The sequence below is a fragment of the Bombus pyrosoma genome, linkage group LG2 (assembly GCF_014825855.1).
Source record: "Bombus pyrosoma isolate SC7728 linkage group LG2, ASM1482585v1, whole genome shotgun sequence".
Lineage (NCBI taxonomy): Eukaryota > Metazoa > Arthropoda > Insecta > Hymenoptera > Apidae > Bombus > Bombus pyrosoma.
The window spans coordinates 9,316,451-9,344,175 of NC_057771.1; the positions used below are offsets into that span (position 1 = coordinate 9,316,451).

At 39.8% G+C, this 27,725-nt stretch overlaps 1 protein-coding gene across 16 annotated transcripts in view; it reads left to right on the plus strand.

Moving 5' to 3' along the window:
- Positions 1-27,725, plus strand: part of LOC122577095 (casein kinase I) — a 63,272-nt gene that overhangs the window by 16,765 nt on the left and 18,782 nt on the right. Inside the window, exon 2 of one of the 16 annotated variants that reach the window (XM_043748273.1) lies at positions 15,761-15,931. The exons of 13 other annotated variants lie outside the window; for them this stretch is intronic. Coding sequence is in view for 1 of the 3 variants with exons in the window: in XM_043748221.1 (XP_043604156.1) it covers positions 322-385 (64 nt within the window). In the remaining 2 variants the exon portion in view is untranslated. Of the gene's footprint in view, positions 1-267; positions 386-15,746; positions 15,932-27,725 lie in introns of those variants that run through there. 2 more of the 16 variants (XM_043748279.1, XM_043748221.1) reach the window with 2 other exon arrangements.

Genomic DNA, 27,725 nt, shown 5'->3' on the forward strand with positions numbered 1-27,725 from the left:
CGAACGACTAGCAGAGAGCATAGGTTCGCGATAGAAAATGCTTTCTGGCGGAAAACTCGAGGAGATCGCGGTCGATATTGACCAGGCATCGAACCATCCATTGCGCGCAATATTCCTGTTTTCTTTCGCGACTATCGCGGCCTTCTATATTTTCTTCGAATCCTGGTTGCGTATTATCGTGCACGTGTGAAACGAAAGGCGTCAGCAAACATCGCGTGGCGTCAGAAGCTATGCGGTGGAACCGCGCGGCGATCAGTTCTTTCCCTTTTGCTCGTCGTCGTTTGGTTCCGCCGATGTTAACTTGTGCCCCTTTATCGAGTTATGCTGCTGACAATGATTTACGTCTGGCCGTGCGTACTGGCAGAGATTCCACAGTTTCACCGAGGCAAGTTGCTTTTATACGAAAATGTTATTCTTCGAGCATCAACGTTTCTCTGTTTAACGCATCCCCACACTACCGTCAGATACATCATACGAGGCGTTATGAAAAAGAAAGCGGATTGGACTTATAAAAATTTTATTAACGTCTCTTAGCTTTATTAATATCTCTGAACATGGTTTTACGTGTATCATTGTACGTATAACGCAGATCCGTTTCACGATTGTCGCGCAAAATTTGCATTTATTTTTTTCTAATTAATTCGCAAGGATGCGATTTTTGATATTTTCGGTAATTCTCCCGAAGGTTTGATTTTTTGGAAAGACCAGGTTTTCGATGAATCACAAAAGAGCGAAGAAACAAGCGGAAATCAGCGCTTGTTAATTTCACTCTTATTTCGCGATTTATGGAATAAAGAAATTATACAAACAGTAACCGGAAGGCATAAAATCTTGTTTAAGCTAATCGTTTGTTCTCGTCAGTTGGTTATGTTTAAATACATTCCAAGAATTCTCACTATTACCGCAGACTAGTTGGCACACCGAGTCTTCGACTTTATGACATAATCGAGGGAGAATGCGCGTCGTCGGTGGATTTATTGTGCACAGATCGTTGCAAATACATAACGTTATAGAAACGATTACATCCGTAATCATCTCGAGAAGCCAAGTGGCGGAACGTGATGGGAATGCGTTTCGCGGAGAAGGTGTGCGTTACGGAGAAACAGAACGCTCAAAGAACGAAGGAAAGAGTCGTCGATTCTAGTAACAATATGCTTTCTTTCTATCTGTCAATCTATCTATTGCGATGTTTTGCAAAAAAACAAATAATCGCACTATGTGGAACGTGCAGATAGGAAAACAATTAAGCTGGCGAATTTATTGTTACGAAAAATTAAGATCGGTTTATCCTCTTACGTGTATCGGGCAGAGCCGCGTTCGAGGTCGGTTATCTGTGTCCGCCAGACGGCTTTGGTATTCCCTCTATTGTTTAAATTTCTACCCAAGCATCGTGGTAAAACGTTTGATCGCAGAGGAAAAAAACTAGGTCGTTCGTGCGTTTAGCTCTGATTAACGGGACTATCGCGTTTCAAACGAGAAAAAAAAACGAAAAAAAGAAAGAAAAACAATGAAAGAAAAGGAAGAAATTGAGGGAGAAAAAGATGTTCATTGCTCCTATGCGCTTGTTACGCTGTTCTTTCATTTGTTGCATCGGATCATCGTGACCTCTTTCTCGTGATTCTCTGATTATATATGTATGCATATAAAGTATCGGATATTGATGAACATAGGTCATGGAATTTTTGTAGAATAATTCATAAGATGATACGATGAAACGATCGTTATCTTGGCGCCACTCTAAGATCCTTGGCTCGGTGATATCGGTTTTCTACGACCGGTAGCTTACTAAGGAAGCAAAAAGGATATTGCAAAAACGTTTAGGGATGGTGCCTCGTTTAAGACATTAAGGTTGAATTAACAGAGATACGCGAGATCCTACTATAAATAATTTTTAATAGACTTATGGTAAAGCTATCTTCATTGGCCACATATAGTGGATCGGCAACATTCGCATCCTTCCTATTGACGATTTTAAACGACTGATATTTTTTTAAAAAACTAGTTTCAATATATTTATAATTCTTGTAAGTTTTCGGTGGATATTCGATATATGCAATATCGAACTGGGCATAATATCGTGCATATTTTTGCGAATGGGAGGAATTCTTATATTTTGCAATAGGAATAAGAGAGAGAGTGGGAGGGAGAAGAAAAGAAGAACGATGAATGGGAAATGAGAATACAGAATGAGAAAGGGAGAATAGGAGAGAATATTGAAGGAAAAGAAGAAAGGAATGGACTAAGTAGAAAAAACAAAAGAAATAGAAGGAAAGGAACTGTTTCAAATATTAATTATCTTTACAATGTCGCTGTGTTAATTATTTTTATCAGTTACATGGGAAGTACATCTCTAAATATTTTTAAGCAGGCACATTGTACAGCTTGTTAATAAAGTGTAGCCGTTACTTAAATGTTTTATCGAACCTTTTCCTTCTTATTCGCTGCGGAGCTTGTTTAGTCGATTCTCACAGGTACTTTTACCATTCGGAACGAGTGTTTCGAATTAAAAGTTCAACGCAATTCCTCGCTTGTTCCTTCTTTTATATGTTGCGAAACGACCTTTTAAAAAAGAGGGGAGAAGAAAAAGGAGCAAAAAGAAAGGAAAAAGAGCAGCGATATTTTTAACGCCCCTCTGACTCACGAGAAGCAATTTCCTCCTGATTTTTGTTGCACTCGCTCGATGCACCTGTGCGTATATGCAGAAGCTAGCCACGATCTAAAAATACCACTCGATTTGAAATATTTTCGTATTCCGCGTCGCGAAACTACAAACCAACCGTCGCTATTATTGGGTCGCAATAACAGAGGCATCTTCGCGTTCTTTGTCTTTTATTCTTCCTTTCTTGTACCGTTCCGGATACACCTTGCATTTAATTTATCGCTACAATGACTATTTCGTCATTCGTGCTTGATAAAACAGGCTTAAACTAGATGAGATAGAAAAAGATCCGTTTCTAAGAGAACATTTTATCGCTTCGAAATTACACGAGAATTTCTTCATCTTAATTTTCTGACTTTTATCGAAAGAAACTATCTCACTATTGGATTACTTCAAGTCCAAAGATACGTCTTTAAAATATGCATAAATATATAACCATGAAGTTCTGCACAATTAATAGTCAAGAGAGTGGCAAAATATACATATTTTATCCCGAATCTAAATAAAACGACAGTTTTCGCAAGATGAGGTATCATATCGATCTAACTAACTTCTAAAATATGATTCATCAAATTCGTCGCCAGCGATCTTCAATTGCATACACCTTCGAACCAACGATTCAATCCTGGCATTATTAAATTTCATTCTCTCGTGAAATAAACATCATAAAATTTCGATAAAAGAATTAAACTCACGCGTTCGTAGCAAGTACTTTCGCTCGAAGAGGCAGAGATTTCGAGGGAAAAGCCAAGCGAACAAAGCGTATCGTTGCTCGACTGGTTCGTTCGCTCTTTCGTTGGGGCCCCGTTGTACTCGCTTTGTCAACGAGCGAATAGCTTTTTGCACGCGCACGCACACGTCTCGGAGAGTACATAATACCGAGGTCTTCGTCGATGGCCTCTTTAGCCAAAGTCGGCCTCGGCTTCTAAACGTGAACGCGCACGCACAGAATTCTGGCTGTCGAAGTTGCTAACTGCATACAGGGTGTTCCACTCGTGTTCCCTTATGTTGATTATGATGTCGTGACACTGGTAGCGCTTGTGTTTCGAACTTTATCACGGTGTAAAGGGCTATTCATAGTTCCGGGTTCGAGCAATAAACTTCTGCGGGGATAATTGCGTGAAGGAAATGTTCGTGCAGTTTTGGTGTAGCAGAATACAGACGATATGCAAAACAAATACGACAGGGTGAATTTTAGCCCTTTGATAGGTGGTGGGAATTATGCCTCTTGTTAATTAACTTGGAAATATATTCCTATTTCTAGAGTGTGCCCATATACATGTATAAGTAGCCATGAGAGAGAAAGATTAGATTAAAAACGTAAATTTATTGTTATCTATCGAATTTTATCTAAATAGAATTTAATTTATCTTACAAATGAGTTTCATAAAATATTCTCAACGTGGATGGTGCAAGTCATAGAACGGTTTATCTTAGTGAAATAAAAATATATCCTACTTAATATGCATTGCGTTGAAATTTTTGATTTTTCACAAAAAAAAAAAAAAAAAAAATGCTGCGCCCCCAGAAAGCTTAAGTGGGACGAGAGTTTCAATCCTTAGCTAGGACGGAATATTTTGTGAATACGATTTTTAGAATCACAAGTATGTATTTAGAAATATGTACGTAGAATCGTATTTCTGAAGAGCCTATTAATTAGAGCCTACTAAATTAATATAAAGTTTTTCGTTGAAACTTCGTTTCATTCGACGAGTCTGCGAACATTTCTTCAAATTTTTCTCGTTCATGTTCCATCAATCTTTTTAACCCCAACCCTATTGCAGCGATTGATCCGCGTATAATTTCGAGTACGGTTTACACGGATCAAGAGAGCTTTAAGATCTGTATACAAACGAATCATAATACATACATATGTCGAGGCACGCGTCGTCGAACAATGGAATTGGAAAAAAAAAAGAGGAGAAGAAATGGACGCTTGTATTATGAATAGAGGCGAGCACAGCTGGTTGGTGACAGAGTCACTGGAACGTCCTGTACACAAGTCGTCACGAGTAGTTTACACTATCCAGCTGATGCTTAATGTGAAACGAGGATATACAGACCGATGTACGCGATGTAAACTTTACCTTTCGTTGATTCAGGCATGTTGTACGCATCTCGTGACCTTCGATTAATGTCATGGAAGTAGAATCCTTGGTGAAATCCGAAGAAGCCGTGGATGACTCGACGATAGCGCGATCCCCTTTGCTATTATTAAATTCTTCAATCCACCGTATATCCAATCGAATTAAGCTAAATAAACGATATTCGATCGTTTCCATGGCCATCGGAGCTTATACAGTTCCCGATTATCGAATTAGAATCACAGAAATATTGTTTATCTGACTATAACACGCTATATTATTTTACATGAATTGTAAATTGTCCTTGGTTATCCAAATTATTATTAGATATTAGATATTATATAATACTAGTAGAAATGATCACGTACATCATATCTCCGTATTTCTATAATTAGTACTTGAATGTTATTGAAAGCGTCTCGAATCTGTTTATCCTTGATCATCTCGTTACCCGATTTCAAGACTAAAATTCAGAACATTTAGTAAAATAACGAGGATATGAAAGTAGCGCATACGAAATATCGTGGATGGATATGAGAGACGAAACGAGGAGAAAGAATGGAAAGATAAACTTCGTTAGTGAAATCCGCTTACGCTTCTCAATATTATCATAAAACTGGAAAACATTGAAAGTTTTAAGTGGTTCGAATTCGATGGGCAGAGAGACTGTATATGTCCTTGGCTAACACAAAATACGTGCACATTACGATATCGTATCAGTCATTTACAAGTCGCCAGGATCTAACTATAGATCGTCTTATCTTCTTCTTTTTTAAATTCAATGCAAAATCTACTTGTATCGATTCTTGAAGGTCCATCGAGGTCAAGAACTTCGTTAGAAAGACGCAGCGTACGGTTCTAGCGTAAGGTCAAGCATGCTATTGTATTTACGATCTCGTTGTCGGTGCTCTAATTTTCACGAGTTCGACGGATTTCTGTCGTTTCTCGGCTATTTCGCTGTTTACGAACAACGACGTTGAATTTTATTTTTCTTTCGACTGGCGGCGTTTTCGCTTCGATGCTTTTCACGCTGTGTCTCATTTCCCGGCACTCTCTGTATCTCGCCTTATTACTCGAGCAAATGTCTCGACAGCTAAATTCCGTTGGAAATGTTGGAATCTTCTTGCAGAACAATTGCCATTCTACGAGTGTTGTTCGGGGATCGATAATACGCGAACTCTAGACTGTGATTCGTTTGGTTTTATTCGAGCTCTAGTTTCGATAGACAAGATAGAAATACAGGAAGTGGAAAAAAGTGTACGTATCTAGAAAACGAGGACACGTTGATCACTTCCTTCCGATTAGATTATAGCAGTAGTTAGATGTCTATGGAATTAATATCTACCTTATACTTTCTCTTTTGTTAATTCTCCATCCTGAAAATCCTCCGTTTTCTCTGCTCTTACTTTCGCTGTATCGTTCGGTCGTTAAATTCATCAACGTCGAACCGTTTTTTTTTCTTCTCTCACTTTCGAGTGGAACGAGCTCGACCATCTATCCGTACCTCGTTAAGATTCTAAAATTCATTTTTTCTTTCCTATTGTTTTTCTTCCGGGAACTAATAATGTTGGACCGAATAAAACTGGGTTTCTTTTTAGCACCTTCTTTCTCATTGTACCTCATTGCCTCCGCCTCTAACAGGGTCAGTTGAACACGGCCAAGTTTCCTTCGCCACTTAGAAACTAATTTTCATGGAAATTTATTAAGGGCGCGTACAGGAAACTTTATACAATTTCCTTCTGCCTCGTTTCTCCTAATTTTATTACTTCGGTTACTTAAGTATTTCGACGAAATAAAATCCGACTGCCTGTATTATTTATTTCGACCTTTATGTTGCCTTCGTTTCTCCTCCCCTCGTATTTTTCTTTGTTACACGCGACAAGTTAAAACGATGAAAACGTACAACAATTTTATTCCCTAAAACGTAACATCGAGAGCCACTTCAGGAACCTAACGTTTCTTGCAAGAGCTGGTTCTTCCACTGAAATTTTATCTCGAGAAAGAGGGTCGGCCCTGCGCGCACCGTGCATTCGAGATCAAAATGTCAACACGAGAAAGATATTTTTCGTGCTAGCATCACGCTACGCTTTGTCGACCAAGGAAAAATGTGAAGTATCATAAGTGTCCGTATAATCCGCTTTCCCGTACGTTCTCTGGCATGTTTTCGCGAATAAAAATTCTCCTGTAATTCTCTGTAATTGCTCGCGCTGTTAACTTGCTAACTGGCTCATCCCTTAAGCGAAAATTTCTATAATTACGAAATTTAAAGAATGAAATATTGCGTTAACGCAACATTAAACCTTGACGGCTTAAAGTTCATCGTTTCGACATCGCAAAAGAAAAAGGGAAATTTATCGATGGTTGATAAAAGGTGAACGTGATGAACCTCGGTTCAATTAACTATAAAACTCTGTTCAATTAACGTGGAAACGTGTAGCTTGAAGCAATTGTTTCGTGGATAATAATTGCTGTTAATTTAATACGTCAGATGATATTATAACGTCAAACGTTAGTTATCGTCGAATAAGAGTTGCTTCTCGCAGATTCACGTGTAATTGAACTGCCTGGAGACTTCTCTCTAATTGGATCTCATCCTGCTATTCGAATATCCATTCGCCTTATCAATCTGCATTTAATTAGCGTCACTGCCGTTCCATCGCAAACATAATTAAAAGTATCTGAGAAAAAATACCGCTTAAATTCGTCCTATGGACAATTTAACTTAACGAAGTGAGGCGCCTGTTAGAAAGGGAATGACGATTTTGTTTCCGTGCAACGCGATCGTCCACGCCGACTACGTACCGTTATTGGATTTTCAAATTAAAAAATCGAATTCTTACAACATTCATAACCGGAATAATTCAGATCGCGGAAACGACGTCTGATCGTTGATAGATCGAGGTGAATGTCGAATACGAAACGTCGTTTTCTTAGATAAGACTTTGACCGTATGTAGCTTGTTCAGAGAATATTGTATTTAATCAAAAGAGCTTGCTCGTGATTCAGTACACGTCTGCAGCTTCATTGTTCGAGATTTCTAAGGATTATCAGTTTTAGAATTCAAAATTTATAGAACGCAGCCATTATCATTTCCTTGTTCGCAGTTTCTTTCAGAATAATTCATACATCGAAAGGTTGTCTGGCTGAAATAGATAACGTCTTTAAACTTTGCTGAATTTATATTTCCAGCAACATTTACATCACTTCTTCCTCATTCGAACTTCTTCGCGATGTCTTTCAACGAGGTTTTGATATTTCTTCTTATTTTTGAATATAAATCTCCTTAACATTCAATATGTTACGTATAGCAAATTTCTTCTTTTTCTTTCATGTTTTATTCATACTTATTTTTACTTCTATTCTTAAATCGGCCTGATAATCAACGACGTGGCAAAATTTAATCAGTCAAATTCAATAGCTATGTTTCATATGTATCTACGAGTGACGATCTAATAGTTGCTAAGCTAGGAAGATGAGTCGATGGGAGAAATTTCAATTCGTCGTGGTTACAACGACGAAGATGAAAAAGCAGATACAGGTCCTTTCGAAATTTGATTCACGTACATTCGAAGGTTACATTACCACGAAGGTGTTTCGCTGGCGTGCCAATCCAACGATGGTCGGGTAACAAATACGATCGTCTAACAGGATCTTAAGCCCTGTGGAATTCAATACCGGCTTTTGAAAGATGTATGTATTCCACATTGCGAGTCGAAGGTACTGAGAACAATCGTGTTTCCAGCTCTTCGGTGAAGTTTATGAAAATTTAACTGGCCCAGAGTCGAGGAAAGGTGGAAATCCTGTAGGCGCGTCGATTATTCGCATCGAACACTATGTTTTTAGCATACATTTCTATTTAGAGTAATGGCTGTGACTTGGCAACATTATCACGGGAAGTTTAAGAAGAAAAATTACCGAACGATCGATAGCCGTTCCATCGTCAATTATGCTGTTATTTTGGAGTTGTATGCCGATCACGTTGACGTTAAGAAACTTTTTTAGCATATTCGATCGGAAAACGACGTATTGATTCGCTGTTAATTTTATCTGAACCGATTTCCGTCTACGAATAAGCAATCGAGGATAATGACCCAAACGATTCGATTTTTAACCGAAGCTAAAAGAAGTCTCGTTGATCAAGTGGAATATTTTCGTGAGCCACTGCATCCGTGATATTAGATCCGGTGATTTATGGTTGTCCTTGCGATTTACAGTTGTTAGTGTAAAATTCGAAATATAAATGAAAACAGAGATAGGAAATAGGTGATAACTTTTTCCAGAGAAAATTGCCAATTATGAAGTTCGAGATATTTGAATTAGCCTTGGTCGTAGATTGTACGAGGAAAGAGTTGACGAAAGAAGATTACTCGTTAAAAAGGTTTACCCTGGGTTGGTAATTTCATTTGATAATTGAACGTGGCGCCTGGATTGCAGCAGCGTCTGACATTTAAGTATAATCGTGATAGCTTCAAATTTTCTTTCTAACGACATCTAAACCTTCCTTCCTGAAGTTTATGAGAAAAATAATATTGTAGGTTACCAGGAGTATATGTCGTTAATCGGTATAATAATCATAGACTCGTATTTCTTAATCTCGCAGACACTTTTCAATTACTCGTAAACGATTAGATTTATGCGGATCTACAATTTGCAATTTCTGTTAAACTGCGTAGCCACAGTTATGTCGTATTTTAACGCCATCTTTCTTGCCCTTCTCGTTTCATCGAGCATAAATTATTGGGTTATTCGAAAGATTCTCTTGCTTTTATCTTTTAAAAAGAAAGAGATCGACCGTTTTGTAACTGAAATTCCCATTAATTACTTTTCGATACAATATCCATTTCTGTTTATAATTATCTTCCGCCTATCTGGAAAAAGTTCTTCATTTTTATTATTAAAATATTCTTCTATTGCCTTTGTAAGTCCGATGCTTAGCATTGAAAGTTTTCTTCGTCGAGAAGACCTTAATAAAGTACTTCGTACAATATGCTCCATTTTTGTTGAACAATTTATCGAGCAAGTCTTCAATGGCAATTCATTTCTTCGGCAGTATTATGCCCTTAAAATATCCATGCACCTTAACTACCTACGATTCCTGAAAATACTCAAATAAAGTTGTTTATATGTCGTCAGTTTATGACACGGACAGTTTAACTGCCTTTTTTGGGAAAGCCCGAATTTCCTGCCTTCCAAATTGTAAACTTTACGATGCGGATCTCATCGAGGGGCTAGTTAGCAGCCTCAGTACTCAATGGTCCTGCTCTAAAGTAAACACATCAATCAGCAACACCAGAGGAGATGTGCCCATGACGGTACACAATTACAAGATTGGAAGAAATATATTCCCACTCCCATAAAAACTATGGTGAGAAGAACAACCCCGGAACGGAGAGCTAGCATATAAGGACCAGGCGCAGCCTTCAAAGAGTCTTCATCAGAGCGTCATATTCTTCGTGTTATACTACAGTATGAAAATAAATCAACTAAACATAACATTATTTCGGTATCTGCACCTTGAGCGTTAATAGCGTTCACGGGTTCGCGATATCAACCGATCAGTTGCAATCTTATTGATCATCACCTAGTTGAAAATTCGCAACAGCCAGACACCTGGGGAACCTTTCCGGATACACGTCAGTCTTTATCGAACAGGATAGCTAGGAGAGGAGAGATTTTGGGATAGACTTAAACGCACGCATAGCTCTCCCTAGTAACAAAACAAGCTGTTGGTTGATCGAAACGTTGAACTACGTTTTATCCCTGTGCCGCTAGGTATTATCGATTCTGTGGTTCCCGCAAGGGTGGGATTAGTTTTGCAATCCAAGAGCGCTGTCGGTGAGGTCCTTGAAATGAAGCGTGAATTTCGTCAAGGTTTTGACGCGGACGGCACCGCGAAATTCTCCGAGGTCGAAGGGAAAACACTCGAGGGCAGCTGAGGGTGGTGAGAAGGCGGCAGGAGGTGGGCCGAAAGTGGCTCTCGTGAACGAACTTCCCATTTACGACGTGTATTCTTTTGCCTGTTCGCGGGCCGGCTGCACGTGCTGGTACCCTGACCTACATTCACACCTACGTCTAAACCTATGTCTACGGCGGTCGATCGTCTGACCGTCCCGCGCCGATTGCCTGGCAACTGGCCGGTCTGATTTAATATTTTCGAAATTACCTCCGCACTCTGGCCTACATTCTCGGCTCCGTGTAGCGCGCGCGTTGCGAACCAACGCGAACCTACCGCCGTCCCCCCCTTTGAAAAAGCGTATTTCTGTCGTCGGTGCAGTTTACGCCGCAGTTCGTAGTTTCGAACCTGTTGCTTCCGTTATATCAACGGTGAAAACGAATAAAGAAAGGAAAATCAGCGAAAACAACAACAATAATAATGATAATAAAAATAAAAAAAAGAGGAGAGGTCGAAAGAGAGTAGGACAATGGACGATCGGGATTATACGCGATTGATGGAATGAACTGACGATCAAGTTATACGCTATCACCGGGATTTTACGTCACGACTGAAAATTTGTTTGCGGGTCGATTCGTTACTGGTTGATAAGTTGCGGAGATAGCAGCAATTTTTTTATTATCTGCACGTAAAAAAGCAGCGAGTTCGCGACCGCGTTTTCAGAAGGACTTTTTTCCTGGTTAAGCGGTAATAATCTCGACGAAACGATATATTTTCTACTTGTTTCCGAGTTTTTATTTAGCGGCGGCAACTTTTCGTGTTGGTAGATATTAAGCTGCGTTTGGTGTAGGAGGAAGAAGATAGCCGTTAAATCATGGTCAGACGTTCCGTCTTTTTTAATTAACTGTTTCATTAGCCATTTATAGAGGAGTGTGTTTCACACTTGAGTCTATATCCAGGTCGAGTCGCTCGCGTTTTTATTCCTGTTCGCTGTTCCATTCACGTTACTGTAGACGTGTTTCGTCTGGATTCGTCGTCCGGATCAGTTTAGATCACGTGAAATTTTTTTAACTGTCGAAAGCGAGGGACATTCGTTTTGGTACTCTTTGAAGTTTCTCGACAATTTTGAGACGATTGTTCTTCGATGTGACGTTCCGATAGTATCTTAACCGGAAGTAGCTCTACCTTGTAATTGCTAATCATTATTCGAACTGGACACGGAACTATACTTGCACCTCTCTACTCCACCATTATTCTCATTAATTACGTCAAGCTAGCGCAGACCCGTGGTGTAGATCAAAGGCTTGCGATGCAAAGAGTAGCCGTAAAGAAAAAGGGGAGAAGGTAAATCGATAACGCACCTCCTCTTTCTAGTTTGTCGTCTTTTATCTTCGCTCGTGTCGGCCGACAATAACAGCATCATTAAAATACGCGTTTCAATTAATACAGTTACCAACGGAAACCGCGAATATCTGAGATGTTTTAACATTGCGCTTCCGTATGTTTTCCAAGCATATTTTCTTGAAACGTATCAGGTAGAAGAGAAAAGGGAGAAAGGGATGAAAAATGAGAATATAGATCTCGTTATTGCGACAGAACTATGAAACGCTGAAACTTTTCTTCTTGATTATTCATTGTCTGATCATAAATTTAAAAAATGTAATTATCTCGAATTTAATTACGCACTGGTTCCTCTTTTATAGTCTCGACATTTCATAATTACTACCCATTTCGTTCGACAAAAAAATTCGTGGATAGGCTCTGTAGCATCGTCCCAGCAACGTCACATCGCGACATTGAAATTGACTTTTGAACGTTAAAAGAGGCCATGGAAGATCGATAAATCGAACCTCGAGAAACCCTCGTGTATCGTCGAGCCCTCAGGTTGCAGGCTTTGTTGATGCAACGAATAATTAAAGTAATGCTGTATTCATTGAGGCGTTCGTTTTGTGGTTTAGATTATGCTCCGATACATGTTTCCACGTATGTATATTTCCCATTTTTGAGATATCGATTATCGTTTTGACGGCACAGACCGATTGAAACTTTTATGTTCTTCGCGTTTTTCGATCGAAACGATGATGATATCGCAAATAATACGTCTCTATACTTTATGTTCATTTTTATATATCTTTATTACTTTCAATCGCGTATTTTGATTTATCTGCCTTTTGATCAAGATAACTTTTGATCAAGTAACACGATCACGATATTGATACGTAATGGTTTCGATTTAACAAAGACAGGTTGTATGGTAATAAATATATTGCGTATATTGTTACAGATTCATATGTTGATATGTTATACCTAATGTCCATATGTATATGTCTTATTTTAAATATCTCTGTATTTTGTTCACTTCTATACGTTTAAATTTATCATAAATATATAAATATGCTGAGTTTAGTAACAAAATTTAATTTGATTATTTTCAATAATCATCTCAGTAAAGTATGTAATACAAAGAAAATCGAAGGTAGTGATTGGAAAAAGATAGTTTCTTCTAGGTTTATGTCTCTTTTGTTGCTTCTATTTAGTTTCAATTTAACCTTGATCTAACGTTGATCCGACCTCTATTTAGCTTTGATCTTGAAATCCCCCTTGCTGCGTCTATAATTTAACTCAACTGATTCGACTCAATTGTAAATTTGTAGAACCAGGAACGTAGATTCCGTGATAGTACATCAGCTTCGATGGCGCCAAACATTAAACTGACACGTCGTTCACCGTAGTAGTATCGGCAGAATGGGCACAGATTGGGCTTAATTAGCACTCGGGTCCGCCCCACGTGCATTAGCGACGAACTCGATCTTGTAGGGTGCATCATCCATGGTTAAGCATAATTTCGTTGATCGTGTAGTATCTTGAACGTTAGGGGAAAGAAATATCGGCTGTTCCTTTCTCTATCACGATACGCGGATGTTAGGAAATTTAGTTAGTTATCCGTTGCGCATTGATAGATAGACTTTGACGAGTTTCGTTGCGGATTTGGTTTAGGGTTGCGCGGAGATTTAGTAGGTAAATTACGTTTCAACGAAAACTTGGGGAGGAAAGCTTGGTAGTTGGACGTTTTCGTTCGATATGCAACCGATGAACGTTGTTTCTTCTTAACTGCTGCGGACTGAACGACGAACTTCATCAACCGACAGGTTCGTTACTCAGTTTCGATATCAATTAACACGAAACGAAGATTGCTTTTTCCCCCTTCTCGTTGGATTAAGTGGAAATTACATGTCTGCAATTTCGTCGTGTTGTTCGTCTCTCGTTCTCGTTCGTCTCGTCTCGCGATAAAATATAGTTGGATACGTGATATCAACGACTAATTGCCTTAGTATAAACAAGTTACTACTATTGCTAATTGGATCGGTTTAATTAACCGGCCACGTGTTAGTGATTCCATGCTATCTAGGAGCGCGTTTCACAAAGCGCGCTTTGTATTTTGATCTTTGTAATGGCCTCGTACGCGATTATGTATCCCTCTGTTTCAGCTCAGAATCTGCGCGTAACTTGCATCAGACCATTTCAATTATCGCGCCATGGTATTATCTATAGACATCTACTTAGCGGGATAAAGTCTCGCAACTTTCTACTAAATTAGTTAACCTAACGACTTGCATGGTTTCGATCATCGAATTAAATTCGTTTCTATTTAAATCGGGTACTGCTTTCATCGAGCTAATTTGTAATTCGATTGTCTTAACTTATTTCGATTGGCAGAGGCCATAGTCTGTTTTCGCTGCGCTTCTCTAATATAAATTAAATTAAATTAAAATTTAAACGACAAAACCCTTGCAAATCTTCTATTTCTCACGATTCCTTCTCGATTTATTAGTCTTTGAACAATCCACCTTACGACAAGTCATCAGTCCGAATTTGTCATATAGTCATAAGGAGACACTCTAGCAAGTGCTTCGTCATCAGTGAGATTATATCGAACAAAAAATCTTTACTTAGCTCCGCAGATCTTGTTAGCTCGATGCAAAACGCGATTAAGACAAGATGACGTTAAACAAAATTTTAATATCATTACCGCGTACTGGCATATCGATGCTTAGATCCTATCAACGCGATATCCCTAATGAAATTTTATTATCGTCTCGGTGCTTTTCCATTCGGCGCTTCGGTTCGCCATGATTCGCCGCGCGATTCGGCTGGAATTCGTTTCCGTCACGGATAGCTAACGTCGTCTCCAACGTTATTGCGCATTCCAGATTTGCACGAGGACAGTCAGATCATTCGAATTCACGTCGCGACAGAAACAGCTTCCGCGCGAGCTGCCGAGCCCGTTATTCGCGGAAAACGTCAGGACGTTTTTCACTCGATGCTCAATGAAGATCGTGAATTTCTGCCTGTTTCACGACCGGCAGCTCGCGGCCGAGAAACTTTTCACGCGCAACATATCGTGACGCATTCGGGGCGCATTGAACTACAAGATCCTAAGGATTCGGTTCGAAGATGTTCTGGGGCTTCGCCAACACGTGTTCTGGCATATTTTTCGGTATGGGAGCTCGTTCGATGTTCCGTCGTCCAATGATTGCCAGTTTCCTTTCTAAGATCACATCCTGTGGCCTGTGAGTGACTATAGTCAGAATTGCTAGATATTCTATACCACTGGTGGGATAAATGAACGAGCTTCTATCTAGAAAATATAAATATTTAAACAAATTGTATGAAAATGATATTGAAAAAGCAGGACCTGAGAAGCGATTCGTTTCACGTACTTTGGTTATTTTACATATTCCTGTGTATTGTTTGCGCTCTATGCATTCTTCTGCATCTTTGAATTTCCCATAAATGCATAGAAATCTGTACTCCAGTTATAACAAAACCTATTTCTATCCAAACGCTAAACACTACTCGTGTACTTTGGCAGTAAAGTTAACGAACGTTCCATAAAACGAAGTTGATGAGTTTAATTTTCGAATAACTTATATATCAATTCCAGTTGTCAAACTTTAGACGCTTCTGCAACAAAATCTAGTCTCTAGCGACTATTTTCGCTTTGTGTTTGCCATTCGTGCATTCTATTATTAGATCTTTTTGTCTTCACGCTGATAGTCCTTGCCATCCAACAACACAAAAACAGCATTAAATATCATTTTTACTTCAGACGTTTATATCTAGGAAAACTCGGAAAATCAAACTGTAGAATCCTTAGGGGATGTAAACTCGGGGAACATTCTTTTCATCCCTGACCTGCTGGCAATTGGTTCGGGAGGATGCAGCCTAGGAAGCCTGGAGGTCGAGGTACCGTGTGAACGGGGCTTCATGTGGTGTAGGAAGAAACGCTAGAAGGTAGGGAATGGCGTCTAGAACAAGACAACGCGATACAGTGGAAAAGACCACTGAGGTAAAGAGAAAGAGAAAGAAAGAGAGAATGTAGAAGAGAGAGAAGGGGAAATGTGCAACGCACAAAGTGCAAGCCAGGCTACAACGTGCACCGGAGACTCGTCTCGATCGTGACACCTGCGCGGCTTTCCACCTTCTCTCTCTTTCCTCCTTGCTCTCTGTCGACGGTTCTTTCGTTCATTTGTTACCATCCGCGTCGTGAATCGTCGGCCAAGCCGCACTTTATGCTGGTTCGCGGCATTGCTCGCAGACAGCTGTCCCTGGTAACGGTCGAAGGGATCCTCGACGAGGGATCCTCAAGGTCCTTCGTCGGCTGCCACACTTTCGAAATTCCTCCTTTCGTTCGCGTAGTCTTGGCGTCGTCGTTGTGAGATAGATTCTAGGAACCGATTTTCTCTCGCTTCGTGCAACGAACTATGGAAACGCGCAGGCCCGCTGCTACCATGTGCAGGCAGTTTTTGTTTCGTGGCTGATGTTTGAGAAACATTGAGAAATGAAACGATTGTATATTTTGTATATCGATTGTGGAGTATAGGTCGATGTTAAGGCTTTTTGGTTGCAGTATCTGCGTTCTGTGAGTAGATAATTTTTAATTATCTTACGAATCGAATTGTTCATAGTTAGTAAACAGTTTCGCTTTCACTAAATTGTCAGGAAATAAGTATAATAGCCGATATATCTACGTATATTGGTGATTGCGGGTAAGTCTTTCCATCGAACGCTTGACATTTGAGATCTGAAGAGAATAAACGATTTTTAATTATTTTGTGCATAGAAGCGCCGGTATTATTTTATTAGCCGTCGTTAACTTTACAATGAATTAATTTACGATTTGGTTTTCGTGCTATTACTTTGAATAACCTTTGCTAGTTGCCAACAAGCGTTACGTTTGATGATGACACAGTGCTATACAATACTCTTTAATTAAAATGTCCTAGCTAACGTGCCTTCTTTAAATTATTCGTGCTAATTTGTCTGATAAATAAAATATCACGTTATTTTCTGTCATTTTAATAGTTCAAGAAAATCCAGCATACAATTTTTCAATGTATGATACTTTGAATAGTTTGGACGACGAAAATTAATTTCACATGATTCCACGAATTATCGCAGTCACCTATGTAATGACGTATATATACGTTAATTGAATTTCAAGCAATCGAACGAAGCTATTTTCAATAGAAGTATCTATGCACCTAATCGCGAATTCGATTAAACGCATACCGCGTTAATCGTTCGACAGTGACGTTCGCTCGAAATTGGATTAACATTCGTCACAAATTTGACGGAAGGCTGCTCGTTTCGCTCGTATCGAGTTTTTCCTAGTAGCGAATAGAATAATCGCGGGATATTTGTTTTTTTAACCGCCAGCTGCTCGTAACACGATGAAGCGAAGTTCAATTGTACGATAGATTTGCGATCGAACTCTTTAGGATTTTTCCCTTTAAATTATCGAGTTCGTGGGAAAGCCTTTCTTTTAATTCTACTCGAAAATTGTGATAAATCCCTTTGTCAGGTGACGTAACCTTGTAAAATAAATTACAGATAACTTTATCAAATAAATGAAATACCCGTAGGAGATCTTCTGTACTTTTCCTTCGACTGACCTTTTTCTGCAATGCTGAATAACGTTAGTGGGAGGATTCGAATGTTATTGGGTCAACCCGAGATCTTGTTAATTTTTCTTTAGTTTCAAAAAAAAAAAAAAAAAAAAAAAAATACCGACGAATGAAATCGTATTACTTTCTTAGGGGATGTAATGTCAAAGGGAGAACTTGTTCGTACCTCGAAACGAACTTGGTACGCATCGTTGCGTTGCGCCAGGCTTTCTCAACTTCAATTATTTTTCAAGAGAATACATACTTATATTACACACGTACGCGTTTCGTTGTCAATAGCTGATAACAAGCGAGACGCGAGAATTTCTCGTGTCAATTCACGAATATTACGTAATTCCCGAGTACATATTTACAAATAAGTCAAAATACCGATCATTTTTTATATTATCGATTCCTCCATGTTGCGAGTTTCGTTTTTTAACAGAGCGACGACTAAATGACATTATGAAAGAAGCTAAAAGATGTAACGTGGCTCGTTTTCTTACAAGCCCTCCATTTTCTTAATGAAGTTTCGCTTCCGCGAAAATTGGATCCGAAGTTCTCTAAAATGAACGAGAAAACTTCTTACCCGACCTAATAACCAACCTATAGCCCCAAAATAATCAGGCTGACACAGGATATCTTGCTTTGAAATTTGCAAAAGGAAAACACATCGACTGTGTCTTACTCTACGGAACTCGAAATGAAAGCATCACAGTGTTTCACGGTCGATGGTCATCTGTGTGAATTCATTTCGCGAACTCCCGTATCGCGTAGATATTTGCCTCAAAATCGTACATAATGGAAGGAGGGGAAAACACTTTTTTTTTTAACAGCATACTCGACAAAATTCGACCAAGATTTAACCCTTCGCGGTCGACATATTTTTCTGATGGCGCAGCCGACTAGTCGATGCGACTTTGACTTAATGAATATTTACCGTACCGATCGATTTGGAAAATAAATTTCAAATACCGCCAACAGTGGCGACATCCGAATGCAAAGGGTAGCTCATTGTTGGATGATTGTGGAGAGGGAATTCGATTTGCATGGTGTATACAGTTCCCAACTCGTTGTATAACGCAACGGAATAAACGGCACGCGCTCGTGGCTGATGGCAACGGAGAAAAAGCGCTGATAGGGGGAAAGGGAGTGGGTTATGAAAAAAGGGGAGAAAAGAGCCGGAAAGAGGAGGCCGGCGAAACAGAGACAGCACGGCCGAAGTGTGACCAACGTCCGATATGGAGTGGCACGCGTGCGTCGTTATTGCGGGAACAGCCCGATAGAGAGGCGACTCGAAACGCACGGAGGGGCCGTCGATGCGATGGAGAACGAGCGAAGACACGTTGAAAAGAGATGCAGAAGCAAAGGGATGATAATAGAAAGAGGGAGATGTTGGATAGAAAGAGAGATATATGTTCACGCACAGGTAAGGTTAAGGAACGGGGTAAGGGTGATACGAGGAGAAAGATGAGATTAAAAGAAGGGAGGGGAGGAAAAAAGAAGGGTAAGGATCGAGAAATAGGGTGAAAGAGAGGGGCACCGAGGGTGGAATAGGCTCTCTCTGGTAGGTCACGATCGATGGGAGCGATGTTGCCTTCGCTTCTCGTACGTTCTGCTTCGATTTTCTAGTCGTCGGAAGGCTGGGCCGACTCGGTTGCTCGGTCGACCAGTCGGTACGCTGGTTGGCTGATAGCTTGTATAAAGCAGCTCTCCTCGACTAGGTTAGAGGGTTAAAAGTGTCCGCGCACGAGTTCTCAACACGTGGACCTAGAGACGCTTTTCCTTTCCTCCATGGTGAACATGCGTTGCGGCCCACTTTTTATCGTCTGCCCGTGCCACCACCCTATTCTAGCATTATCAACCAATATCTACCTACCTATCTACCTACCTACTTCTACCTACGTTCGACCACCTACTCTGCATTGCAAACGGTCTATCGTGCAAACTGTGCGCGCGATTCTCCGTTGACGTTTCGTTCGACGAGGTTATCGGGCGCCTGGAAAATCGAATGTATCTCTAACACGTGCATCTTTGCTTTGGCCGCGTCGAGTCACGCCAGAGCATAATTTTCCCTTTCACCGCCTACTTGTGTGCTCTATGTACAAGGTACATATACCATCAGCGATGTCGTGTCTCCGTCTCGCAGCGCCGTCGCGTTCCGCTTTGTTCATCCGGTTTCTCTCGATATCGTTCGTTTGGCTTCTCTTAATTATCCCTCGATCGGCTGGTGGCGCACCGTATCACGGCCTCTTCGCAACTCTCGTTGTTATTATTACGCTTTCGCGTTGCGCTTTAAAATAGCATTACTGTCGTCGAGGGCTCGGGATATCGATTTTCTGGAACACGGTCAGCTTGAAATTCGAAATGAAGCCGTGCCACTCTTTCGTTTCAACGACGTCAGTCAGACGATCGTAATCGAAAACATCGACTCCTTGCCGATTGTTTCTTTCCATTTTCTTTCCATTCTTCTTTCTCCGTACCGTTATCTCGCATTGGGAATATATTCCTTGCGTTTAACGACGCAACCCTCTACCTCTTAACGAGGACAGCGCGCACACCTTTAGAATGGGAATCGTATACGCGACTGTTAGACTCTCGAGTGGCCTACTTTTGCCCCGCGCCGGCTACCCTTTTCTTCTGTATAATCTCGATACCATCCGCGTCATTGTTATGCGCTGTGATCTTGTTTTTCAACGAAACAGGTAAATAAGTAGAGCTGCGTTCTGAATAGTTAAATGCAAAACCGCCACGTTGCTCTTCCCACTTTAGAACTGGCTGGCTGTGCAACGTCAGCTCGATACTCTTCCAGCTTGTCGTCGTGATTTTTGTCTTCCCGGAGTCTCGTTTGCACCGGTAAGACAGGTTATATCTACTCAGAGCAGCGGCTTGATAAAATCTTCCCAGTAGCTTTCTGCTTCGATCGGTCATTTCTTCGATGCGAATCGAATAACGTGCTTGTACACGGAATATGCCGGTTCCTAACGCTGTAGTCTCGGTCACCTCGTATTTCTTCATCGATTCACCGTGAATCGAGAAAATTTTGCCTCTCTTCTCCTCTTTTTCTCTATCCCTCTCTTCCTTCACATCGATTTCACGTGTTCCATTTAATAGCCGCATCGTCGCCAAGAGCAACGGCGACGTTTAACCCGCGACACTTTCCACTTTGGCTAATGCTTTTATCCATTCGCGTAATTAACCCAGCTTGTTCAAGCTACGCACGATACAATTCATCGAGGTTTTCCTAGTGTGTAACGCGTGCGAGTTTTCCGGATACTTCGCTTTCAAGCCTGTAACGACACAGTCAACGCTCTATAACAAACCGTCGACCCGCAATCTCGTTATGTCTGCGTAATTCGTGGATTGCGCACGAAGAAACACGTTAAGAGCACGGAAATTTTCGATCCAGCTTCGTTGCCACGTTTTCAAGTTACAAAAACACGCTTATCATCTGTTTTTTATTCCCCCTTTTACTCTGTTCGTCTACGCGATCTTTGACACGGATCTGGATTAGCATATTATGTTATTGATTGATTGCGATTCGTGGCTATATACGCGTCAAATTATGCAATCATTAAAGTGCAAAGTTGTGTGTGTTTATGAATATTGATGTATTTTCCTAGATTAATGAGATTATGATTATCATTTTAATACTAGGGAATTATATGTAAAAACATAGTTTTTCTCTGTATCTAATATAAACGTAGAATGATTCAGTTTCAACGTTTTTCTTCTTCTGATTTTGTGTTCTTATTTGAACTAAAAGCCTTGTAGAATTCGCCGAAAGAATTAAGATAAGAGTAAATGTATAGCCAAATAGACATAGGTCTAACAACAAGGGGCTAATCAACATAGATTGTAAAACTAATTCTTTCAATGTAAAATCAACTTTTATTATCTATTAGTATTCGGTATCATAAAAATGGAAATAGCGTTATCTCCGAAGTTAACCATGAAAAAACATGCGTTCCGTATATCAAAGTAACTTGAGACGATAATACTACTCGAAAATTATCGCATTAATGCCGGTATCTATGCCGATTCATGTCACCGAACTCAGACTCATTCAGCTAACTCCATACAAGCTGTCTAAAATCGTCTCAAATTACTATTTTCACATACGGAATGCATGTATTTTCACATTTCACTGAATCCTTGATAACGTTATTTCGCTTCATTATGTTCAATGCGTTGCAAACATCCTCACTGATGATATCGTACTAATAAGAAATAACAAAAGATAATCTTGCATCGAAAGGATCGCTTTAAGCAACTATTTTTGGGGTTGATCGGATAACATACTACACTTGTAAAGCTGCTTCCCAATAAAGAATAGAAAATGTGACTTATCACGTCGAATCATGTTCACGAAGATTCACAATTTACACATTAACTATTGCTACATGGTAATATTATTGAAATTTATTTAACTCGCTTATATTAATTCTTATATTAACAAAAATTAAGGAATCGATTGGTCAGATAATATAAGAATTTACCTAAAGCTAGATGGACAAAAGAAATAACAATGAATGTGCAACTTTAAGTTAAATTTTGAAACTGGTCATTTGACTGGGCTTGGTAAGATTGGCGTTAAAATTTAGATAATCAAATTCATGCAAATTCACGATCCATATATTACTATTTGTTACTGCACAATTGAAGCTAATGATATTTATTTAAACCTGGAAATTTTGTGATTCAAATACTTAGAAAAATATAACACGACACGTGTTGGATTTTGCACGAAACGGCCAGCGAAAAATAACATGCTGACGTATAAACGACGCGATAAAATCTCTGTTAAGGTCGCGAAGGAACCGATGATCCGACAAGGGCGTGGCATCTTTATTAGAAATCGTTGTCTTGTCGCAAATTGCAGGCGACACGGGGAGGCGCCGCATTAATTATGCGAAAGCACTGATTAATTGCGGGCCCGAGTCAATGACCTTCGCCTCTGGAAGACGTCCGAGTCATTCGGTGAATCTGGTTTTGTGGCACTGTCAAGTGTCGCGAGTGAATGCAGGAATGCGCACTTACGGCGTCGAGCGGTCGTCATGCCGATGATACTTTCGACGAATTAGAGCTTCGGCTTTGCGCAATCACTGTGCAACCGACCTGCATCGCATTCGTCGTTCTAAGAACTTGAAAATGAACACCTCTTCCGATCGTTGAACGATCCGTTGTCCGCGCGACTAGAGGCACTTGGAGCAAAATATAAATATAAAATTTGTCACGTTTTACAAAGTCTTGTCATGGCCGTGGAAAATATGTCTCCCTGGCAAAAAGACGAATAACGATGAAAGATGAAAAAGAGGCATCGTCGATGTCTACCTCACTTTTTTTCTCTTTTTTTTACCTCTTGCAGCATGGAACCTGTGTTCAAAGCGTTTTGTCAAAGTCCCCTCCGGAATAGAGGATGAAGAGAGGAAGCGGAAGAAAAAAAGACTGTCGTGGATAATATTTCCGCTAGATTCAATACGTTTCCTTGATAAAAGTCGGATGAAGAGGACGAAATATTGGTAATCGTCACGAGGAAATTATATGGAATTATAGACACGATTTCTGAGCGGTACGGCGATCGCGTGAGGGAGCCGTGTACGATATCTCGCTGATGGAGATCTACGCGAGCGGAAGAGTTACGATCGATACAGCGTTTTGAGCAGAATATAACGTTAAACCATGACTGCATTTTGTACACGCACACGACCGTACGATACGTTCTACACCCGTCGAATATCTTTGCCTACCGCTTTGCAACAGCCTTTCCCCAATATTTCAAATTATCTCTTTGCACCGTGCATATCATTGACCCCCCAATGACCTTCCATTGTGAATACGAAATGACGAAATGAAAGTTCGCCTTAATGATTCGAACGTCTCTAACGCATCTAATGTCTCCGTTCCGGATGTTCTCGCGCGTAGAAAAATTCTCTTGCCGTGTGTGCATCCGTCTTTTGATTTCTGCTCCGACGCATTCGTCTTCGTTAACCGCCGATTCATTTCAACTCGGATTCCCGTTAGATAGCATGCACAGGCATATAGAAACGATTTGATGCACGAAAAAACATTTTGCAAACGATATAGAACATGGCACAGGTTTCATGCCATATCGGGTTCCATATCGCGAATCGCTGAAAATTTCAAAGTTCACGCGATTTCGCGCTGTCATTTTCAACTTTAATATCCATATGTGTGTCACGATGTGCCTCTCTGCGCGTTGTCTCTCTTCGAAATCTTTTTTTCTTCTTTTTTTTCGTCATTTCGCCAATTTTTCTCGCTCCTCGACCCAACGAAGCGGTCGCTGAATAACGACTTCGATCGTAGGGAATATCTTATTCAGAACTTCCTGGCCGAACGCCAGAACTTCTTTCAAACTTCCGGTGACGCGTTCACTTTCGTCCGTAACACCGATATCTTAGCGCATCGTGTTCGAGTATTCCGCGGAAATGTTAATATCGTAATAGAATTATCGAGTATTCCACTGTATATAGATTTACAAAGTTTCCGTGGAATCTTTGAGCGCTCGAGAACTCCTGGAAGGAAATCAGTTATTATGGAAGCGCACTGCTTTCAGGAAAATTTCTGTTCGTCGTTCTTTAACGCGAACGAACCGACGAATAAGGATTTCAACATTTGCAACACGTTAGTTAGATGAACGTAAAGATGATCTGGCTGCTAATCGAAGTATCTTTTGTTCCATCTCTATTCAGAGATCGTAATCGTATCTTGTTAAACCCGAAGATAGATACAAACGACGATGGAGAGAGAGATTTCAATTTTTCCGGCAAACAGATTCGTACGAAAGGGAACATATGCTTGAGATATTACATTTTATGAATTGGCAGCGATACGGTGAAATCTTTTATTTGATTTCGTACTTGGTATATTTTCTCGTCGGGGAAAAACATCCCCGCGATAAATGCGGTCATAGAACGTACCGGCCGTTTAATTGAATCGCCATCGTAACGAGTATAATCGAGAAACGTTGTGTTTCCTTCCTCCGCATTTTTACGTAATAATATAGAACTCGACCTTTTTCTTCGCGGATTCCTTAAGGCACTTACACGATGACGAAGATAAAAATCAACAGGCGAGGAAAGAAACTATTTGTTACCTCCGGTGGTCGATTTATTAGATTTTCCGCGTACGACTGGGAAACCTTTTGCAAACCAACCAAACACAAGGCTTTGTATGTTATCCGGCTTCTGTGTTGTTCACGGTGGTCCAGTTTGTCCGACATTTCGTCACAACTCACGTGTCTGGTATGCGGAGAATGCCGCGAACTAACGCACCCAGGAACTTCTCCGAAAATATAGCCAGGAATAAAGCAAGGAAAAAATAAATTCGCTCGAAAAGAGGGACGAAAACACGAACGTACGCGGCGCAAGTTTTGTTTGAATCTCCGTGATTTCGCGTGAAACTTCTAAATCGCATCTGTGTTTAGAAACACAACGATGCTTCTCTAATTGACCATGAGTTGGAACATATTTAGCTATACTGTTCTCTTTCATCAAAACGTTCTGTCTGGAATTTTTGCAATTTTTAAGATACGTTGAAACATTTGCATTTTTCTGTGCCCTTAAACTCCGCTGTTCTCGGATCGATATAACCGAAAATAAAAGTTACGTTTTAATGCATATTATTAAGCTACGAGCGTTTAAATGTTTGACTTTACTTAAATATTTGGTTCTCGTTTAGTTAAACGTTTTATGTAGACGTACAAATTTTATTTGTGTATTCTATATTTTTCATTTCTAAGTTTGGAGGGAGGTTGTCGTTGGTAATACAAACGTGAAATATAAACGAGGAGAACAACGATGTTATATGAAGTTTATCACATTAAATAAAATCACATTATACAATAATTATGGAACAAAAGACTATATGTTTTAAATTAAGCGAGAAAAGGAATAAACATGGTACAAAGGAAATGATAAAACTTGATGTTTTAATTAAATTAGTACCTATAGGAAATTTCTAAATAAAAAAGATTATTATGTCCAAGAGATTGACAATTCGAATGGTGGATCAACTCATTCTGCCTAGTTAACAACTTTAATGCTGTATTGTAATATTTAGCACACATATAAATTGTATAAAAATAGGATTTAGTTGAGGTAATTCTCAAGAAAGTCACGATACCAGGCTACGATAATTTATATCATTGATTTTCCTTTTCTCGATGGAAACGATCTTCGGGGGAAGCATCGTGAGGAAAAGTATTTCATTGTGAATGAGATTCTTGAGAAAAATTGTCGTTGCAAGGCGGGTCTCGAGATTGTGTCGTTATTTACAAGGAGCACTGGATCGATCAGTTTTCTCGCACGAGCAGTTCAAGCAGACGAGAGCGTAAGGAAATTTTCTCGCCTGGAGCATTTATTCGACGCTTCGCTGCTTCTTTTATACTTTCTGTTATCACCCAGAGTCGAGGCGAAGAAAAGAAGAGTCGTCAAAGTCAGTGGGGAATCCGGTCGTGGGCCGATCATGCAAAATTACCCAGTCGGACAAATTGGTCGGTCGTCGTTTCCGTCAAGAATCGCTTGTTGCAAACCGGCCAAACTGGATTCGATTTTCCGCCGAATCCTTTCCGCGATATCCACTCTCTCCGTAATTGGATCTTGAGATTTCGTCGTCGTATTATCGCTTCCGCCCTTGCCTCCACTCGGGTAAACAGATTATTCCAGAGAAAAATCTTGTTGCCAAACAAGAATCATGCGAAACAAGATAAACGCAACAGGTTGAACACCACCAAAATAAATTTAATTTAAATATTGCTACTTCTGAATCTAAGGAAGGATCTCGAACACTTTGCGGTCGATTTTAACAGACAATTTTAATCCTACTGCTCCCCACGCTTCTTCTTCACGCCCGTATCTCTTCGGATATCGTCTTTTTTTGAAATATTTTAGGCATAAAAAGAGTCCAGTACAAAAAAAGATTCGTAAAACTGTTTTGCTCGAAAGAAATAGAAATTTATTGATACCAGATTCGTCATTATAAAATCCTTTCTCAATACCTGATTATAAAGGATTAATGAAAATATCTTACTTCTATCTTCTTTAAATTGTAGAAGTACGGTTTATTTAGCAATGTTATATTTATTATGAAATTAATACCTTACGTAGACGAAAGGAAAGGCGAACGTAATTCAACAATCTAATAAATTCATTTGCTTTTCATTTTTTTTTTTGCAATTGACTTTCATAGATTCCAGATAATACAAGTGTGCACTTCCGTTCATAAGTTGATACTTGCTAATCTTCAAACGCAAGCTTTAATGGAATCTTAAAAATAGAGTGTAATTTATTTTTCCTCACAACACACGCGATTAACGGATATCAAGGCCATCGTATTTTATTTCTATATTAAGAATCAAAAAAAGTTTCTATTGGTGACCAAATACTTTCTTAAGCTATTATATATGAAATAAAAATAAACAGGCTTCCAACCCTTGAAATTACAAGTTTTCGTGATATTGCCACGTCATGGGAATTTCCCAGGCCGAGATATCCTACACCTTAATGCTGCGGAATAATTCGTCGATTGTGGTTCGCTGGTACAATCGAAGACGCAAAGCGCGTAATAGGCTTACTCGGAGTCTAATTATCAAGCGTGTACACTTAACTCTGGCTCTAATTATCGGTCTGGTAAACATCACAAAGAGGGTTCGGTGTATGCACGTTCTCCGTTTATACGGATTGGGTCAAAGGCGTCAAGTGCATACCGTACAAATCGACGAGTGGCATTTCCGATACGTAGACACAGGACAGGGTTCCAGAGTCGTTGCTACCGACTATCAAACTTAGGATAAACAAAGTGTCTGCGGGTAAAAACCTCGGTTCGTTGCTGAAACACCAGAAACAATAGCTCTTTCAGCGTTATTACTTGACCTCGATGCTTTACGTAAGCGCGTATTAATTTCAAATACTTGCTTGATGAACGGAGTCGAGGCTATGCACCATTCTTGTTTGTTGACACGGATTGTCCGATCCTTCGTTTCGTATCTACATATCTGTTGCTTGTGTTGCGGCTCTTCCACTGTTCTTTCGATTGTTTTCTCGCCGATATCTTTATACGAATCGTTATTAGTGAATGTTATTGGTACTTGCTATTAATTGAAATATCGACAAAATTGAGAT